This window comes from Pseudophryne corroboree, chromosome 4, assembly GCF_028390025.1.
Source record: "Pseudophryne corroboree isolate aPseCor3 chromosome 4, aPseCor3.hap2, whole genome shotgun sequence".
Taxonomy (NCBI): Eukaryota; Metazoa; Chordata; class Amphibia; order Anura; family Myobatrachidae; genus Pseudophryne; species Pseudophryne corroboree.
In genome coordinates, this window is record NC_086447.1 from 321,396,251 (window position 1) to 321,416,746 (window position 20,496).

At 43.7% G+C, this 20,496-nt stretch overlaps 1 protein-coding gene across 6 annotated transcripts in view; it reads left to right on the forward strand.

The window, feature by feature from the left end:
* ATP11B (ATPase phospholipid transporting 11B (putative)) overlaps positions 1 to 20,496 on the forward strand; it is a 264,318-nt gene that overhangs the window by 158,925 nt on the left and 84,897 nt on the right. For all 6 annotated transcript variants that reach the window (XM_063916334.1, XM_063916335.1, XM_063916336.1 and 3 more), the window contains exon 9: positions 15,578 to 15,642. In XM_063916334.1, coding sequence (XP_063772404.1) covers positions 15,578 to 15,642 — 65 coding nt within the window. The remainder of the gene's footprint in view (positions 1 to 15,577; positions 15,643 to 20,496) is intronic.

Below are 20,496 nucleotides of genomic sequence, written 5' to 3' on the forward strand. Positions count from 1 at the left end.
TTTACCCTGCATAGAAACAAAATAACCCACCCAAATCTAACTCTCTGCACATGTTATATCTGCCTCCCCTGCAGTGCACATGGTTTTGCCCAACTGCTAACAAATTTGCTGCTGCGATCAACTTTGAATTACCCCCTATGTACATGATAGTGGGTTCAGTGTACTCCATTGGCCCCCACAGTCACCAGGTCTCAGTCCAGTTACCTGTGGGAAGTGGTAGAACTGGGGAATTTGTAGCATGTGTACAACTAACAAATCTGCAGCAACTCTGTGATGCTATTATGCCAACATGTTGTATCCATGTTATGAAGCATTTAGGATGTTACATGTGTAAAGGGGGGTCCTATCCAGTGCTAGAAAGATATACCTAATTAAGTGTCTGCTATGTGTACAGATATGTCCTCATATATCCAGCCTCAGTACGCCATGCAGTGTGAGATGCCTGGTGTGAATGAGCCGCCAGGTTCTTTGCAACTCTCCTAAAGCCAGGTGTCTTTTTTGCTGAAAATGCATCTTCGTCGCAATGCAATACGACTAGGACGCACGAGAAGACTGCTTATTATTTCGATATGACACTTTTATATGTGTGTACCTGAGTCTCTATACAGAGCAGAACATAACTTGTATTGGGAAAAAAGCTACGGCTGCTACATTGTAGCACTCCTATACAGATTCAGTGTTCGGCAAAAAAAATCTGGTTTATATCGAATCCTGTACTCGTTATAGCAAGAATGAAGTCAAATTGGAGTTCCATAGCCTGTTCAAAGTACTCTGCTGTAGGGAGTACATTATCCAATATACAGGGTGAGGCAAAAAAAAACTCCCACATTTTACAGGTTCAAAAAAAAAAACATGAAAAATGTTTTAAAAATGTTGTACAAAATCTAAAAGTACATGGACTACAGTTTATTTTGAATTGGTTTTTAATATGATAGTCCTTTCTTGGCGTATAGCAGCCTTCAGTTCATTAATGGTTCTTGGTCAATGTTTATAGACGTCCGCCTTCAGATGGCCCAGTTGGCTGTGTAGAGACTTTTCATGAAGCTGATGATTATAGTTTTCCACCCAGTAATGAAACTTCTGCTTGTTAATGTTCTAGTTATGGGAAAAGGGAATGGGAAATCCACTGCACTAGTATTAAGGTTTGTATATTTTCGGAAGTATACAAACCTTAATACTAGTGCAGTAGATTTCCCATTCCCTTTTCCCATAACTAGAGTATTTGGTAGCTGAGATTTCAGCATTTCCACTACTGGCACAGTTAAAAATTCAGCTTATATTTAGCTTGGAATTACTATATTGTTATACAGATTTATATCAGTCATACCAGAATGTCTACCTTCAGTTTAACAAAAGATCTGGATGACAGACGTGAAAAATTGAAAAATAGTCTGGACTCAGCTTTTGGAAATGAGATATACAACCTGGATTCATCTAATAGAGATTGGTCGGATGACCTTTTTTCTTTAAAACAATTACTAATTAGACAAGGTAAAACGTGGTGGAATCGACTGATGTTTGACAGTTATATTAAACACAACATCACTCCACGGGGACTAAGACCACGAGTATTCCCAACATTTGAACTGGCCAATACTGATCTTAAAAAAGAATGGGAAAAAACACTAACCCAGTGCTCCAAAGATTTGATAAAAATATTGATTAAACATGATGAGATATTGTTAGCCCAATATGCTCAAGAAATTTCAACATTGGGGGAGAAATTTAAGAAATTTGAAACAGTTGACAAATTTCAAATCACTTATAATAAATATAAGAAAGAAGTGGAGGACATGGCGCAAGAAGTAATTGAGAGGAAGAAGAAGAAACTCTCCAGAGACCAGAATGATTTTGCTCAGGATAAGGTCTACAAGTGGAGAACTTATCCACAACGCAATAGGAACACTAACCAATTGAATTATACAACCTCAGATGTTGAATCCTCTGAAGGAGAGGACTTTCCTAATAGGAGGAGACCCCATCACAGGGATTTTTTAGAACAAACCCCCAGGGGGGCTCAAGGTCATACAAGTATGGAAGAATCAGGATCAGGAGGGGAAAGGGGGGTCAGAAGAAAACGAGACAGCAGGGATTGGCGGGAGGAACCCAGGGAACAGAGGAGAAGGAGATAACCAACGATGATTCATTGCGGATCATCAATCTTACAGATAAAACTCTTACTGTGGATCAAACAAGCCTCCTAAGTAAGGGTCTTTCTTTTTCACCTACAAACAGACCCGATAGATTCGAATGTGAAAAAGATTTACAACTCTTTATGAGAAAAATCCTGTTGAAAAAATTCTTCTTTGTACAGCGACAGATGAGAGAAGAGAACGCTCTCCTAGGACCAATAACCCCCCCCTCTGATACATCAGGGACATCCCTAACTACCGAAGATCAAGCAATTCTTAACTTACTGGAAGACTTAGAATCAGGGAATGACTCCACCCCTGCCCCCTCTCCATATGATCCCCATAAAATCAAAAACAAATCCTCCTTCTTTCCAGAATATAAAATCTCCCCATCAGCCAAAGTCTTTTATGACTTGGTCTCCACTGATTTAAATTACTTGTTTACACGAGAACAATTTTTTCAACCATGCACTGACAATCTGACAGGAGGGGAAAGAATAGCATTACAGGAAGTCATCAAATGGCAAGATACTGTGATTAAACCCTCAGATAAAGGGGGAAATATAGTATTATGGCCAAAACAAATGTACATTGCAGAATTGAGAAGACAGCTAAGCGATCAAGACTGTTACAAATTACTAATCTTTAATCCTACCAAAAATTTTCTAGGTCTATATAATTCCATTATTTCAAATGCATATCAAAATGGAACTATACCGAAAAAAGATTTTGATTTTTCTAAGAACAGATAATCCAAAAGTGGCAACTCTATATCTCTTACCAAAAGTTCACAAGGACGAAAGAACTCCCCCTGGAAGACCGATTGTCTCTGGTGTAGGAAGTCTAACAGAAAAGGCGAGTACGTATGTAGACCAGTACCTTAGACACCATGTATTGTCATTACCGTCCTACACCAGGGACACTATGGACGTTCTGAAGAAATTACAGGACATGACTGTCAACCAGGGAACATGGCTGGCCACCTATGATGTGGAGAGCTTGTATACAAGCATTGATCACAACAAAGGATTAGCAGCCATAAAATATTTTTTGAACATGGGGACACACTATGAGTTCAATGATTTCCTAGTTTCACTGTTACAATTCATACTTACAAAAAATTATTTTATAAGTGAAGAGAGATTCTACCTCCAAGTTAGGGGGACAGCGATGGGGACGGCGTGTGCCCCATCGTATGCGAACCTCTATCTTGGATGGTGGGAAAAGGAATACGTATTTAATGAAACGATGGAGAGATATACCCAGTACATTTCAGTATACCTTCGTTACATTGACGATATTCTAATAATCTGGGAGGAAGGAGTAGAAATGTTGGATGAATTTATCACCATTCTGAACCATAATGACCTCAATTTAAAATTGACGGGAGAAAAAGATCAGAGAGAAATCCACTTTTTAGACCTGAGTATTAAAATTGAGAATGATGGTAGGATTAGTACTGATGTGTTTAGCAAAAAAACAGCAACCAACAGTATCTTGCACTCCAATAGTTCTCATTTACCTGCAACCATCAAAGCAATCCCCAAGGGGGAATTACTCCGTACTAAGAGGAACTGCTCTGATGAGAAGACCTATTTAGAACGTGAGACTCAAGCTTGTGATCGGCTAAAGAAACGGGGATACAGCAATAAGATTATCAAATCTGCCGTTCAGAATGTAAAATCGTACACAAAGAGATTCACTGTTAACCCCCAAAACTCGACCTCAGAGTGAGGAACCTGTCAGATTTGTGAGTACTTTTAACCCCAGGTGGAAGGAGATTAATGACATATTACAGAAACACTGGTCTATATTACAAACCGATGAAGTTCTGAAGCAAGTACTACCCAGCAGAGTACAAAGTAGTTGGAGGAGATCTAAGAATTTGAGAGATTTAATTGTACAGAGCCATTTTACCGTGTCCTCCAGACAATTATACAACAAGAAAGGATCATATCAATGTGGTCGATGTAAAGCTTGCCGATATATGACACCTAAACAGTCATATATAGATAAATTTGGTAAAAAATGGCAGATTCACAATTACATCAATTGCACAACAATGGGCGTAGTGTACCATCTTGAATGCCCTTGTGGTAAAAGTTATATTGGCAAAACCATCCGCCCACTGAAAGTCCACATCCTGGAACACGCTAATAATATAAAAAATGCGAGAAAAGATGTAGAGAGGTTTAGAACTCTGACATCAGTGGCCAAGCATTTCCTGCAATATCATGGAGGTGAAACTGGAGGCCTGAAAGCATATGGTATGCAGCAAATTCAGTTGGGCATTAGAGGGGGCAACATTGACAATGAACTGTTAAAACTGGAGACCAAACTCATCTTCTTAATGGGTAGTCTGCAACCAGTGGGGCTGAATGAATATAACAGCTATCTCCCATTCCTGTAAGGAGTAATGAATATAACAGCTATCTCCCATTCCTGTAAGGAGTAGTTCATTTCTTCTTGCAAAGAGAAAATAATGTAATTTTCCCTTCTTTTTCCCGATGACCTTAACCAGTATCTTTTAGTGGAATCCCCAATGTAATAAGATAATAGGATACTTTTTTGTTCCCAATATTGGGTATAATGTATCCAATACTACATTAATAACCCTTGTCTTTCTTTCAAGAAAACACGTTATAAACAAATGTTGATCAATAAAAATAATTTTTATTTAACAGTAACATAATACATGGAATCCGGGACAGTTCCCAAATGAGTGGACAGAGAATTTCCAGAATGAAATCCAGATCAATAATCATGTTTGATGACCGTATACTTACCATGAGGATTTGATGGGATGAACCTGTATAAAAGAGTGTAGAGAAAAACAAATTAACAAGTTATAGGACGAAAAGCTACAAAAAACATATTTTATAATTAAATATATGTATCAATAAGCATGTTAAGTAAGTTCCTACTAATGACCCTATGGGGAGGAAGTACAAGTTTTATTCACCTAGAAGCCATGATAATGACAGTAAGGTGTAAATACTCCATGAAGGATAACAACAAAATAATAAAATTTATGAGTGGACCCTGAGGGGATCCACATGATACCTGTTACCTCCCCTTTATAAGTCCTACCCATGGGTGGGAAGCATAAGTATAATTTACTTGGAAGCCACTATAATGGCAGTATGGGTAAATATTCCATGAAGGAAAATAATAAAATTCAATAGTTGACCCTGAGGGGACCCACATGACACTCGTTACCTTCCCTTTACAAGGGCAGTTTGATCACAAGTGGTACAGAGGTCAAATAATATTTATTAGATCATTAATTTACCAATTTAATAATCTTCACAAAGGAGTATTATTAAACCCTAGATGTATATACCATGACGACGGTTATAGTTCATCTATAATATATATAATTAGATTACTGGGAATTACTGGGTATGTATAATCGAATATAATATAATCTATGGATACGGTGTATAATACAGTTATGAGCCTTTCACCTAGATATATTATCACACACACTGAAAACTTTTTTTATTTAATCACATGATATGCACTTCACGTCAAAAACTATAATTTTATCACGCTTAATCATTACACATTATGAAATTAGCTCAATTAAGCTATATTTATGGAGCACACAATAGATCATGTTTTATGAAAACCTTTATCACAATAACACTTTTATATAATTTACAAGAAGTCACAAAGTGTAAACACACCATTTTTTTTCATTTATTTACGTTTTCATGTTCACTAATCACGAGTTTCACCTTTTTTTTTTTTCTTTTTCGCTCACAATTATTTCACAATGTTTATTTACACAGGATGAGAAAGATAGACTATGAGATTTATGATTATACAGCCACGTTCAAGATACCTCTGCACCTAACTCAGTAGCATAGGGCTTAGGGAATCAAATATACATATGCAATAGGAACAATAACGAGGCTTTGATTATATGACAGAGAACGTAGCTCATTGTAGCAGGCACACAAGTAGCATTCATCTCTCTCTCTAGTGTTCGTAATCCTGAATCCCGTATGGTAAGTCCTAGTCATGTGATCGGACAGGCCGCTCTGCTAGATCCTGAGTGACTAGAGCGGCAGCATGATAGGCAGAATCCGTCACGTGATAGGTATACCACTCCGTGATTGGTGCGGCTTAATAGTGATATTCTAAACAGGGTAGACGTTCTGGTCAGCCCTGACGAAACTTAAACTGTGAAACGCGCGTCGGCGTATCACGCTCTCTCCATGTGCTTAATCCATGTGCATATCATAGTTAGGTGCGCTAGTCAGAAAAATGTTTAGATTAGTCTTTAGTTAGAAACGTGTATAGATTAGCTTGCAGTCAGCAATGTGTTTAGACTAGCCCTCAGTTAGAAATGTGGATAGATTAGTCTCCAGGTGCGGTAATACAATTATTACATATCCAGCACAAGGCAGCCCAGTTATGGAGTGATACTTAACCTGCCTATTATATAGCAAATGGAGTTTCCTTATTTAAACTTTACAATTCTATGAAATAACATCACAGTTACCATACTTAGATAAAGAATCTCAATATAGTAGTTTAAGTGCAACAGTATCAATGAGCTACAGCGTGTGGCAATTGTATCAGCTTTGAGGAAGCATATGACTCATTCACATCTGAAGCAACAGCACAGCTACCAAGCTCTGATAAAAATCTCACAGTATGGTAGCTTTAGTGCAATAGTATCAATTTATTGCAACATTTAGTAACTGTATCCACCTTAAAGCAGCACATCCTTTACTTGTGCCTGATAAGGCTCATACAGTGTAAAGCACTGAAGTGTAAAGCACTGAAGTTATACACAACTCCCAGATTTATTATACACTAATAGAATAATCAAAGGGGCAACCTAATGGGTACTAACTAATTTCTCCTGAATATACTTAATCCGATACCCCCCATATAGTCTGGGAAGCCTTTGTGGATCATTATGGTTGAAAGATGGGTATAAACAATCTGATGTTAACAATAATTGTATGATACGTTATACATGCAAAACTGTTATTATTATAGTAATCTTCCATCTATAGACCAACTCCCAATGCTGATAGTAGAAATAGAGTGCATTGACTAATAAAGATTGAGAATATAACTGTTTAAGACTCTATTAGAGATTCTAGTCCCTGGCACAAAATTACTATATCCATTTGCAGGCAGTATAATGAATATGTACACCTGACAAGACTGACATGGGTATCAGATATATCACATTGTGACATGCAAATTAAAGTGCACTTGCCTGTTCTACAATACATGATTAGAACTGATCTGTCTGAGATAAACGAAGCCATCTCTAAAGCGTATGAGCTATCTTTCTTCATACAATATCTCCCCCTATGTTATTAGGAGTGCTGACAGCATAGACCGAGAGCACAAATTAACAGAGATATTAGAAAATTATAAGGAAGCCCTTGGGCATCACTGCTAAAGTTCATATAGTGATAGACAGGCTCCCACTTACAGGAAGACTACCATACTTGCTATTAGGAATTTGGATATGCAAATTAAGTAGGTCGAAGAATATCAACAAGCGCTGACAGCCAAGACTGAGAGCGCAGAATGTAATTTCAAGTAAAGTTGGATTTTCCTTGTAGCACTGGATTATGAACCCCATCATTACAAGCTAAAAAAATTCTTGTCTACAAATCAGTTTCAAGCACTGACTGTGGAAATTATCAGTAAGCCATCAATACAGCAATATATGTGGGGTTCATAAAGATAGAACAAAAGTGCGCTGACAGCTGAGACTGAGAGCGGGGAGCCTTGTCTCTTGGGAATTGTTGTATGAAGGTCCTACCAAAGGATATAATGTAACATATACACGGTTATACATAAGTTATCCCCTAAGAAGGACATACTGAATATACAGGACAATTTGGCGGCATCACTAGGAGCAAGTTGGTATCCAGCAGATCAGTCACAGGAAAGGTTTTCAATATAAACCAATAAATAATGTAATATTGATGTAAAACTCAGGCAAGTTCTGCATCTAACTAAATATCAGGATCACATTCTGACAGCACCAATTCTCTGATATATAAAGGTCATAGAACCTGAAATATATTTAATATATACATATAAGACATTGCACAGCACAGTGGAATCTGAGAGTGTGGGTTTTTAACATTATATGTTGCACTTTGTCTCACATTTGTCTCTATACATTTTAATATTTCACAGTACTTGGCTTTTTAAATAAAAATAATAATAAAAGTTATATTTTAGATAAGAATATTTTGTTTGAGTGCGCTACACCAAGTCCAATTCTTCCCTTTCCCTTGAAACCTGCTTGTTAATGTTGCCTGACAAATAAAAGTGAGCTTCGTCAAGAAATTGCAGCGATAGCGCTGGAAATGACCTGCTGAGTGATGAGCCAAACTTCAGAAATCGACTACAAATATGTATCCCGAATGAAGGCTGCCATCTGGACAATATCGTATTTAAAACCAATTGAAAATAAACGGTGTTCCATGCACTTTCAAATTATGTACTAAAATTCCGAATAGCATTTACCATGTTAACATTTATAATTTGGAGGCGTTTTGCCTCCTAATCTACAATAATGCCATGCCGACTTGGCATCTGTGATTCTCTCATAAAAGGGTTGGTTGGTTTAATCCATGGTTAAAACCCATGTTTTTGAAAACCAATGTGTTTGTTTTTTTATTTTTTTATTATGCTGTTACTACAGGCACGGCACCGTGAATCCTCTTGTACATTATTCACATTTTTGTTAATTGTGGTCTTCATTTGAGTGAGCTGAACCTATGCAATAAATTAACATGCACAACGGAGATGTAGGAAGGGTGAACAAGATCGGAGAGGTACAATATCTGCCTATCATCATCTAAGACTCCATCAACTCCTTCCCTAACAATCCTATGGGACAGGAGAAAACCACAATTAATATTTTCACAATCTCAAAGCGTAAACTCCTCAAACACATTTAAAGAGACAATACACAGAGAAACACTTCATGGTTTAATATCCTTTATGTTTATTTCAGTTCAAAACCTTCAGTCCTATTGAGGGGTGTAGTATGGCTGACCGGCGGTCAGGAGATCGCCGGTCAGCTTACCGACGCCGGGATCCCGGCAGCATACCGACGCCGGGATCCCGGCGGGGAGGGGCGTGTGCAGCAAGCCCCTTGTGGGCTCGCTGCGGGCTCGTGGCGACCTGCAGTCGCCACGGGTTCTCTTCCCACTCTATGGGTGTCGTGGACACCCACGAGTGGAAATAGTCCCTGTTGGTCGGCATGCCGACCATCGGGATAGTGAGGGGTCGGGATGGTGGAGGAGGTCATGTGACTGTCGGTCTCCCGACCGCCGGTCACATGAATACCACCCCTATTGAGAGCTCTGTGAGTGTACTTTGTTTTAATATTTCTCTGACGTCCTAGTGGATGCTGGGGACTCCGTAAGGACCATGGGGAATAGACGGGCTCCGCAGGAGACTGGGCACTCTATAAGAAAGATTTAGTACTATCTGGTGTGCACTGGCTCCTCCCTCTATGCCCCTCCTCCAGACCTCAGTTAGATTTCTGTGCCCGGCCGAGCTGGATACACACTAGGGGCTCTCCTGAGCTCCTAGAAAGAAAGTATATGTTAGGTTTTTTATTTTACAGTGAGACCTGCTGGCAACAGGCTCACTGCAACGAGGGACTAAGGGGAGAAGAAGCGAACCTACCTGCTTGCAGCTAGCTTGGGCTTCTTAGGCTACTGGACACCATTAGCTCCAGAGGGATCGACCGCAGGACCCGTCCTTGGTGTTCGTTCCCGGAGCCGCGCCGCCGTCCCCCTTACAGAGCCAGAAGCATGAAGATGGTCCGGAAAATCGGCGGCAGAAGACTTCAGTCTTCACCAAGGTAGCGCACAGCACTGCAGCTGTGCGCCATTGCTCATACACACTTCACACTCCGGTCACTGAGGGTGCAGGGCGCTGGGGGGGGGGGGCGCCCTGAGCAGCAATAAAAACACCTTGGCTGGCAAAATAACCACAATATATAGCCCCAGAGGCTATATATGTGGTAATTACCCCTGCCAGAATACAGAAAAAAGCGGGAGAAAAGTCAGCCGAAAAAGGGGCGGAGCCATCTCCCTCATCACACTGGCGCCATTTCTCCCTCACAGTTCCGCTGGAAGGAAGCTCCCTGACTCTCCCCTGCAGTCTACACTACAGAAAGGGTAAAAAAGAGAGGGGGGGGCACTAAATTTAGGCGCAGTATAACTTATAGCAGCTATAAGGGGACATAATTCAGTTAGTCCCTGCATTATATAGCGCTCTGGTGTGTGCTGGCATACTCTCTCTCTGTCTCCCCAAAGGGCTTTTGTGGGGTCCTGTCTCCTTTAAGAGCATTCCCTGTGTGTGTGCGGTGTGTCGGTACGGCTGTGTCGACATGTTTGATGAGGAGGCTTATGTGGAGGCGGAGCAGATGCCTATAAATGTGATGTCACCCCCTGCGGGGCAGACACCTGAGTGGATGGATTTATGGAAGGAATTACGTGCGCGTGTCGACTCCTTACATAAAAAATTTGACGACATGCCAAATGCGGGACAGCCGGCTTCTCAGCTCGTGCCTGCCCAGACACTTCAAAGGCCATCAGGGGCTCTGAAACGCCCACTAACTCAGATGGCAGACACAGATGTCGACACGGATACTGATACCAGTGTCGACGGCGATGAGTCAAATTTAATGTCCACTAGGGCCATTCGTTGCATGATTGAGGCAATGAAAGAGGTATTACACATTTCTGATATAAACCCAGGTACCTCAAAAAAGGGTATTATGTTTGGGGAGAAAAAACTACCAATAGTTTTTCCCCCATCTGAAGAATTAAATGAAGTGTGTGAAGAAGCGTGGGCTTTCCACGATAAAAAATTGGTGATTTCAAAAAAATTACTAATGGCGTTCCCTTTCTCGCCAGAGGATAGGTCACGTTGGGAAACTCCCCCTAGGGTGGATAAAGCGCTCACACGTTTGTCTAAAAAGGTGGCACTACCGTCTCCGGATACGGCCGCCCTAAAGGAACCTGCTGATAGAAAGCAGGAGGCTATCCTAAAGTCTATATATACACACACTGGTGTTATACGGAGACCAGCTATTGCTTCAGCGTGGATGTGCAGTGCTGCTGCTGCTTGGTCAGATTCCCTGTCGGAAAATATTGACACCCTAGACAGGGACACTATATTGCTAACCGTAGAGCATATAAAAGACTCAGTCTTGTACATGAGAGATGCACAGAGGGAGATCTGCCGGCTGGCATCTAGAATAAGTGCTTTGTCCATTTCTGCTAGGAGAGGCTTATGGACTCGGCAGTGGACAGGGGATGCAGATTCTAAAAGGCACATGGAAGTTTTGCCTTATAAGGGTGAGGAGTTATTCGGGGATGGTCTCTCAGACCTTGTTTCCACAGCAACAGCTGGGAAGTCAGCATTTTTGCCCCATGTCCCCTCACAGCCTAAGAAAGCGCCGTATTATCAGGTACAGTCCTTTCGACCCCAGAAAAACAGGCGGGGAAAAGGCGGGTCCTTTCTGTCTAAAGGCAGAGGAAGGGGAAAAAAGCTGCAACACACAGCAGGTTCCCAGGAACAAAAGTCCTCCCCCGCTTCTTCCAAATCCGCCGCATGACGGTGGGGCTCCACAGGCGGAGCCAGGTACGGTGGGGGGCCGCCTCAAAAATTTCAGCGATCAGTGGGTTCGCTCACGGGTGGATCCCTGGATCCTTCAAGTAGTATCTCAGGGGTACAAGCTGGAATTCGAGGCGCCTCCCCCCCGCCGTTTCCTCAAATCGGCCTTACTGACAACTCCCTTGGGCAGGGAGGCTGTACTAGAGGCAATTCACAAGCTGTATTCCCAGCAGGTGATAGTCAAGGTACCCCTACTTCAACAAGGACGGGGTTACTATTCCACACTGTTTGTGGTACCGAAACCGGACGGTTCGGTGAGACCCATTTTAAATTTGAAATCCTTGAACACATACATAAAAAGATTCAAGTTCAAGATGGAATCGCTCAGGGCGGTTATTGCAAGCCTGGACGAGGGGGATTACATGGTATCCCTGGACATCAAGGATGCTTACCTGCATGTCCCCATTTACCTTCCTCACCAGGAGTACCTCAGATTTGTGGTACAGGATTGCCATTACCAATTCCAGACACTACCGTTTGGACTGTCCACGGCACCGAGGGTGTTTACCAAGGTAATGGCAGAAATTATGATACTCCTTCGAAAAAAGGGAGTTTTAATTATCCCGTACTTGGACGATCTCCTAATAAAGGCGAGGTCCAGGGAGCAGTTACTGGTCGGAGTAGCACTATCTCGGGAAGTGCTACAACAGCATGGCTGGATTCTAAACATTCCAAAGTCACAACTGGTTCCTTCCACACGCTTACTGTTCCTGGGGATGATTCTAGACACAGAACAGAAAAAAGTGTTTCTCCCGCAGGAGAAAGCCAAGGAGCTGTCATCTCTAGTCAGAGACCTCCTAAAACCAAAACGGGTATCGGTGCATCACTGCACACGAGTCCTGGGAAAAATGGTGGCTTCATACGAAGCAATTCCATTCGGCAGGTTCCATGCAAGGACCTTCCAGTGGGACCTCTTGGACAAGTGGTCGGGATCGCATCTTCAGATGCATCAACTGATAACCCTGTCTCCAAGGACCAGGGTGTCTCTACTGTGGTGGCTGCAGAGTGCTCATCTTCTAGAGGGCCACAGATTCGGCATACAGGACTGGGTCCTGGTGACCACGGATGCCAGCCTTCGAGGCTGGGGTGCAGTCGCACAGGGAAGAAATTTCCAGGGACTTTGGTCAAGTCAGGAGTCGTCCCTACACATAAATATTCTGGAACTGAGGGCCATTTACAATGCCCTAAGTCAGGCAAGGCCCCTTCTTCAAAACCAGCCGGTTCTGATCCAATCAGACAACATCACGGCAGTCGCCCATGTAAACCGACAGGGCGGCACAAGAAGCAGGATGGCGATGGCAGAAGCCACAAGGATTCTCCGATGGGCGGAAAATCACGTACTAGCACTGTCAGCAGTGTTCATTCCGGGAGTGGACAACTGGGAAGCAGACTTCCTCAGCAGACACGACCTACACCCGGGAGAGTGGGGACTTCATCCAGAAGTCTTCCTACTGTTGATAAACCGTTGGGAAAGGCCACAGGTGGACATGATGGCGTCCCGCCTCAACAAAAAGCTAAAGAGATATTGCGCCAGGTCAAGGGACCCTCAGGCGATAGCTGTGGACGCTCTAGTGACACCGTGGGTGTACCAGTCGGTTTATGTGTTCCCTCCTCTGCCTCTCATACCAAAGGTACTGAGAATAATAAGAAAGCGAGGAGTAAGAACGATACTCGTGGTTCCGGATTGGCCAAGAAGAGCTTGGTACCCAGAACTTCAAGAAATGTTATCAGAGGACCCATGGCCTCTACCACTCAGACAGGATCTGCTACAGCAGGGGCCCTGTCTGTTCCAAGACTTACCGCGGCTGCGTTTGACTGCATGGCGGTTGAATTCCGGATCCTAAAGGAAAAGGGCATTCCGGAGGAAGTCATTCCTACGCTGATAAAAGCCAGGAAAGAAGTAACCGCAAAACATAATCACCGCATTTGGCGAAAATATGTTGCGTGGTGTGAGGCCAGGAAGGCACCTACAGAGGAATTTCAGCTGGGTCGTTTTCTGCACTTCCTACAGTCGGGAGTGACTATGGGCCTAAAATTGGGTTCCATTAAGGTCCAGATTTCGGCTCTGTCGATTTTCTTCCAGAAAGAACTGGCTTCACTGCCTGAAGTTCAGACTTTTGTAAAGGGAGTGCTTCATATTCAGCCCCCTTTTGTGCCTTCTATGGCACCTTGGGATCTCAATGTGGAGTTGAGTTTCCTAAAATCCCATTGGTTTGAACCACTTAAAACTGTGGATCTGAAATATCTCACGTGGAAAGTGGTCATGTTATTGGCCTTGGCTTCGGCCAGGCGTGTGTCAGAATTGGCGGCTTTGTCATGTAAAAGCCCTTATCTGATTTTCCATATGGATAGGGCAGAATTGAGGACTCGTCCCCAGTTTCTCCCTAAGGTGGTATCAGCTTTTCACTTGAACCAACCTATTGTGGTGCCTGCGGCTACTAGGGACTTGGAGGATTCCAAATTACTGGACGTAGTCAGGGCCTTGAAAATTTATGTTTCCAGGACGGCTGGAGTCAGGAAAACTGACTCGCTTTTTATCCTGTATGCACCCAACAAAATAGGTGCTCCTGCTTCTAAGCAGACTATTGCTCACTGGATTTGTAGCACAATTCAGCTGGCGCATTCTGCGGCTGGATTGCCGCATCCTAAATCAGTGAAAGCCCATTCCACGAGGAAGGTGGGCTCATATTGGGCGGCTGCCCGAGGGGTCTCGGCTTTACAACTTTGCCGAGCTGCAACTTGGTCAGGGGCAAACACGTTTGCTAAATTCTACAAATTTGATACCCTGGCTGAGGAGGACCTTGAGTTCTCTCATTCGGTGCTGCAGAGTCATCCGCACTCTCCCGCCCGTTTGGGAGCTTTGGTATAATCCCCATGGTCCTTACGGAATCCCCAGCATCCACTAGGACGTCAGAGAAAATAAGATTTTACTCACCGGTAAATCTATTTCTGGTAGTCCGTAGTGGATGCTGGGCGCCCATCCCAAGTGCGGATTGTCTGCAATACTTGTATATAGTTATTGCCTAACTAAAGGGTTATTGTTGAGCCATCTGTTGAGAGGCTCAGTTATATTTCATACTGTTAACTGGGTATAATATCACGAGTTATACGGTGTGATTGATGTGGCTGGTATGAGTCTTACCCGGGATTCAAAATCCTTCCTTATTGTGTCAGCTCTTCCGGGCACAGTATCCTAACTGAGGTCTTGAGGAGGGGCATAGAGGGAGGAGCCAGTGCACACCAGATAGTACTAAATCTTTCTTATAGAGTGCCCAGTTTCCTGCGGAGCCCGTCTATTCCCCATGGTCCTTACGGAGTCCCCAGCATCCACTACAGACTACGAGAAATAGATTTACCGGTGAGTAAAATCTTATTTTTTTTTTTCATATGTAAACTGAATAACAAGCAGTAAAAATATATATTTTATTGAAATATGTTGAATAAATCATATCAAAGCCTGATAACTTTGGATTGTTAATGGTGGAAAGCATTAAAACATGGTTGATCAAGGTTTCTAATACATAGAAATGTTTCACAGTATTCTTATAATAAGCAGGATGCATTTTTTTTTTCATTTAAACTTTAATGCAAAAGAACAACAACTGATTTGTGTTCAATTTCACATTAGTGATCTTACAGAGGAGCAATTGTTGAGGGTATCTGCAGTCATCAAAAGCAACTAAAATATGATATAGCATACTTAAATATGTCAGTGTGACTTGTTTAAAATGTATGCTTTTTTTTTTTTTTTTAAGGCCTCTTGGACCAGAAAATTTGTTGCTTCGTGGAGCAAGGCTGAAAAACACAAAGGAAATTTTTGGTATGTTTTTTGGTCAAGACTGGTTGGAGATATACAGTATTAAAGTGTAACCTAACACTTTGATGTAAAGCCGAAGCAGTCATCTTTCTTTCTTGGGTCAAAGTTAGAGGGTGTTACTTTGCCCTGTCAATTGTGATCGTAACATACATTGGGCAGTATTTAATAGTGTTTACGATTTTCTGCGAGTCTTTCTGTATTTTTAAAGCAGGTTTTGTCTTATGACTGATTCGCTTTTAAAATATGGGTAAACACGCAGAAAATTCTGAACAGCCTTTACATCGCACGCTATTACTATTGTCCCTAGTTAGCACAATTTACAGCGGGTTCAAGTAAAGAGCCTACATCAAGCTAGACTTTTAAATTACAGCCATGGAACTGATGGTTTGATCTGCCTATTCCACTGGTTCCAAACTTTCTTGAATCACTGCACCCTAGAGTAGCAGCATTTTTTCAAGGCACCCTAATCCAAAAGGTTCTTATTGATAAATGAAAAAAAAAATATATATATACATATATATATATATATATATATATATATATATATATACCTTTTTTATATATATATATATATATATATATATATACCTTTTTTATATATATATATATATATATATATATATATATAAGTCGACCCGAATATAAGCCGAGGCACCTAATTTTACCACAAAAACCCGGGAAATCTTATTGACTCGAGTATAAGCTTAGGGTGGGAAATGCAGCTCTACCCGTACACAGACCTCTCCTAGTGCCAGATATGCCCCACAGTGCCAGATATGCCCCACAGTGCCAGATATGCCCCACAGTGCCAGATATGCCCCACAGTGCCAGATATGCCCCACAGTGCCAGATATGCCCCACAGTGCCAGATGTACCAGATATGCCCCACACACAGTGCCAGATATGCCCCACACACAGTGCCAGAAATGTCCCACACACAGTGCCAGACGTGCCCCACAGTGCCAGACGTGCCCCACAGTGCCAGTTGTGCCAGACGTGCCCCACAGTGCCAGGTGTGCCCCACAGTGCCAGGTGTGCCCCACAGTGCCAGGTGTGCCCCACAGTGCCAGGTGTGCCAGATATGCCCCACAGTGCTAGATACTTACCCTCCGTCGCTCCCGCGCTGTCTTCTGAAGGAGGGACACGGAGAGCGCAGCGCGCGGCTCTCCTGTGTCCCTCCTGCATCTCCGGCGGCAGCGGCGTGTGTTAAAGGAAGTGCCGATTCGTGCACTTCCTTTACCACTCAGACGCCGCTGCCGCTGGAGATGCAGGAGGGACACAGGAGCGCTGCGCTCTCCGTGTCCCTCCTTCAGAAGACAGCGCGGAAGCGACGGAGGGTAAGTATCTAGCACTGTGGGGCATATCTGGCACACCTGGCACTGTGGGGCATATCTGGCACTAAAGCTGACTCGAGTATAAGCCGAGGTGGCTTTTTCAGCACAAAAACAAGTGCTGAAAAAGTTGGCTTATACTCGAGTATATACGGTATATATGTGTGTGTGTGTGTATATGTGTATATATATATATATATGAAAAATGGCGTGTCCGGCACTCAAGTCCATAATGCTGTAAACGCTGCGGTGCCCTCCTCGTGGAGTATGAAAACTTCACTATGCAACAACAAGGATATATGGGTGGCACTCAGCAGTCTCAAGTCATAAGATTATGCAAAGGTCATTTTATTAACCATGGCCCATGGTTAATAAAATGACCTTTGCATAATCTTATGACTCAAGACTGCTGAGTGCCACCCAGATATCCCTGTTGTTTTTTTATTTATATTTCTCTGACGTCCTAGTGGATGCTGGGGACTCCGTAAGGACCATGGGGGATAGCGGCTCCGCAGGAGACTGGGCACAAAAGTAAAGCTTTAGAACTACCTGGTGTGCACTGGCTCCTCCCCCCATGACCCTCCTCCAAGCCTCAGTTAGATTTTTGTGCCCGAACGAGAAGGGTGCACACTAGGTGCCTCTCCTGAGCTGCTTAGTGAAAAGTTTAGTTTTAGGTTTTTTAGGTTCAGTGAGACCTGCTGGCAACAGGCTCACTGCATCGAGGGACTAAGGGGAGAAGAAGCAAACTCACCTGCGTGCAGAGTGGATTGGGCTTCTTAGGCTACTGGACATTAGCTCCAGAGGTACCGATCACAGGCCCAGCCATGGATAGGTCCCAGAGCCGCGCCGCCGGCCCCCTTACAGAGCCAGAAGACAGAAGAGGTCCGGAAAATCGGCGGCAGAAGACGTCCTGTCTTCAACAAGGTAGCGCACAGCACTGCAGCTGTGCGCCATTGCTCTCAGCACACTTCACACTCCGGTCACTGAGGGTGCAGGGCGCTGGGGGGGGGCGCCCTGAGACGCAATAAAAACACCTTGGATGGCAAAAAATGCATCACATATAGCTCCTGGGCTATATGGATGAATTTAACCCCTGCCAGAATACACAGAAAAACGGGAGATAGGCTCCGCCCCCTTCTCGGCGGCCTTATCTCCTCAGCACACTGGCGCCATTTTCCCCCACAGCTCCGTTGGAGGGAAGCTCCCTGGCTCTCCCCTGCAGTCACTACACTACAGAAAGGGTTAAAAAAGAGAGGGGGGCACTAATTATGCGCAGTATTAAAAATACAGCAGCTATAAGGGGAAAAACACTTATATAAGGTTATCCCTGTATATATATATATATAGCGCTCTGGTGTGTGCTGGCAAACTCTCCCTCTGTCTCCCCAAAGGGCTAGTAGGGTCCTGTCCTCTATCAGAGCATTCCCTGTGTGTGTGCTGTGTGTCGGTACGTTTGTGTCGACATGTATGAGGAGAAAAATGATGTGGAGATGGAGCAGATTGCCTGTAATAGTGATGTCACCCCCTAGGGGGTCGACACCTGAGTGGATGAACTGTTGGAAGGAATTACGTGACAGTGTCAGCTCTGTATAAAAGACAGTGGTTGACATGAGACAGCCGGCTACACAGCTTGTGCCTGTCCAGACGTCTCATAGGCCGTCAGGGGCTCTAAAGCGCCCGTTACCTCAGATGGCAGATATAGACGCCGACACGGATACTGACTCCAGTGTCGACGGTGAAGAGACAAATGTGACTTCCAGTAGGGCCACACGTTACATGATTGAGGCAATGAAAAATGTTTTACACATTTCTGATAATACGAGTACCACCAAAAAGGGGTATTATGTTCGGTGAGGAAAAACTACCTGTAGTTTTCCTGAATCTGAGAAATTAAATGAGATGTGTGATGATGCGTGGGTTTCCCCCGATAACAACTGATAATTTCTAAAATGTTATTGGCATTATATCCTTTCCCGCCAGAGGTTAGGGTGCGTTGGGAAACACCCCCTAGGGTGGATAAAGCGCTCACACGCTTGTAAGAACAAGGGCTCTACCCTCTCCTGAGATGGCCGCCCTTAAGGATCCTGCTGATAGAAAGCAGGAGGGTATCCTAAAATGTATTTACACACATACTGGTGTTATACTGCGACCAGCAATCGCCTCAGCCTGGATGTGCAGTGCTGGGTTGGCGTGGTCGGATTCCCTGACTGAAAATATTGATACCCTAGATAGGGACAGTATATTATTGCCTATAGAGCATTTAAAAGATGCATTTCTATATATGCGTGATGCACAGCGGAATATTTGCCGACTGGCATCAAGTCTAAGTGCGTTGTCCATTTCTGCCAGTAGAGGGTTATGGACACGACAGTGGTCAGGTGATGCGGATTCCAAACGGCATTTGGAAGTATTGCCTTATTAAGGGGAGGAGTTATTTGGGGTCGGTCTTTCAGACCTGGTGGCCACGGCAACAGCTGGGAAATCCACGTTTGTACCCCAGGTCGCCTCTCAACATAAGAAGACGCCGTATTATCAGGCGCAGTCTTTTCGTGGGCAAGCGGGCAAAAGGTTCCTCATTTCTGCCCCGTGAGAGAGGGAGAGGAAAAAGGCTGCAGAAATCAGCCAGTTCCCAGGAACAGAAGCCCTCTCCCGCCTCTGCCAAGCCCTCAGTATGACGCTGGGGCTTTACAAGCAGAATCAGGCACGGTGGGGGCCCGTCTCAATGAATTTCAGCGCGCAGTGGGCTCACTCGCAAGTAGACCCCTGGATCCTTCAGGTGATATCTCAGGGGTACAAATTGGAATTCGAGACGTCTCCCCCTCGCCGTTTCCTAAAGTCGGCTTTACCGATGTCTCCTTCTGACAGGGAGGCAGTTTTGGAAGCCATTCACAAGCTGTATTCCCAGCAGGTGATAATCAAGGTACCCCTCCTGCAACAGGGAACGGGGTATTATTTCACACTGTTGGGGTACCGAAGCCGGACGGCTCGGTGAGACCAATTCTAAATCTAAAATCTTGAACACTTACATACGGAGGTTCAAATTCAAGATTGAGTCACTCAGAGCAGTGATTGCGAACCTGGAAGAAGGGGACTACATGATGTCTCGGGACATCAAGGATGCTTACCTTCATGTCCCAATTTACCCTTCTCACCAAGGGTACCTCAGGTTTATGGTACAGAACTGTCACTATCAGTTTCAGACGCTGCCGTATGGATGGTCCACGGCACCCCGGGTCTTTACCAAGGTAAAGGCCGAAATGATGATACTCCTTCGAAGGAAGGGAATTTTAGTTATCCCTTACTTGGACGATTCCCTGATAAGGGTAAGATCCAGGGAACAGTTGGAGGTCGGTGTAGCACTATCTCAGGTAGTGTTGCGGCAGCACGATTGGTTTCTCAATATTCCAAAATCGCAGCTGATTCCGACGACTCGTCGTCTGTTCCTAGGGATGATCCTGGACACAGTCCAGAAAAAGGTGTTTCTCCCGGAGGAGAAAGTCAGGGAGTTATCCGAGCTAGTCGGGAA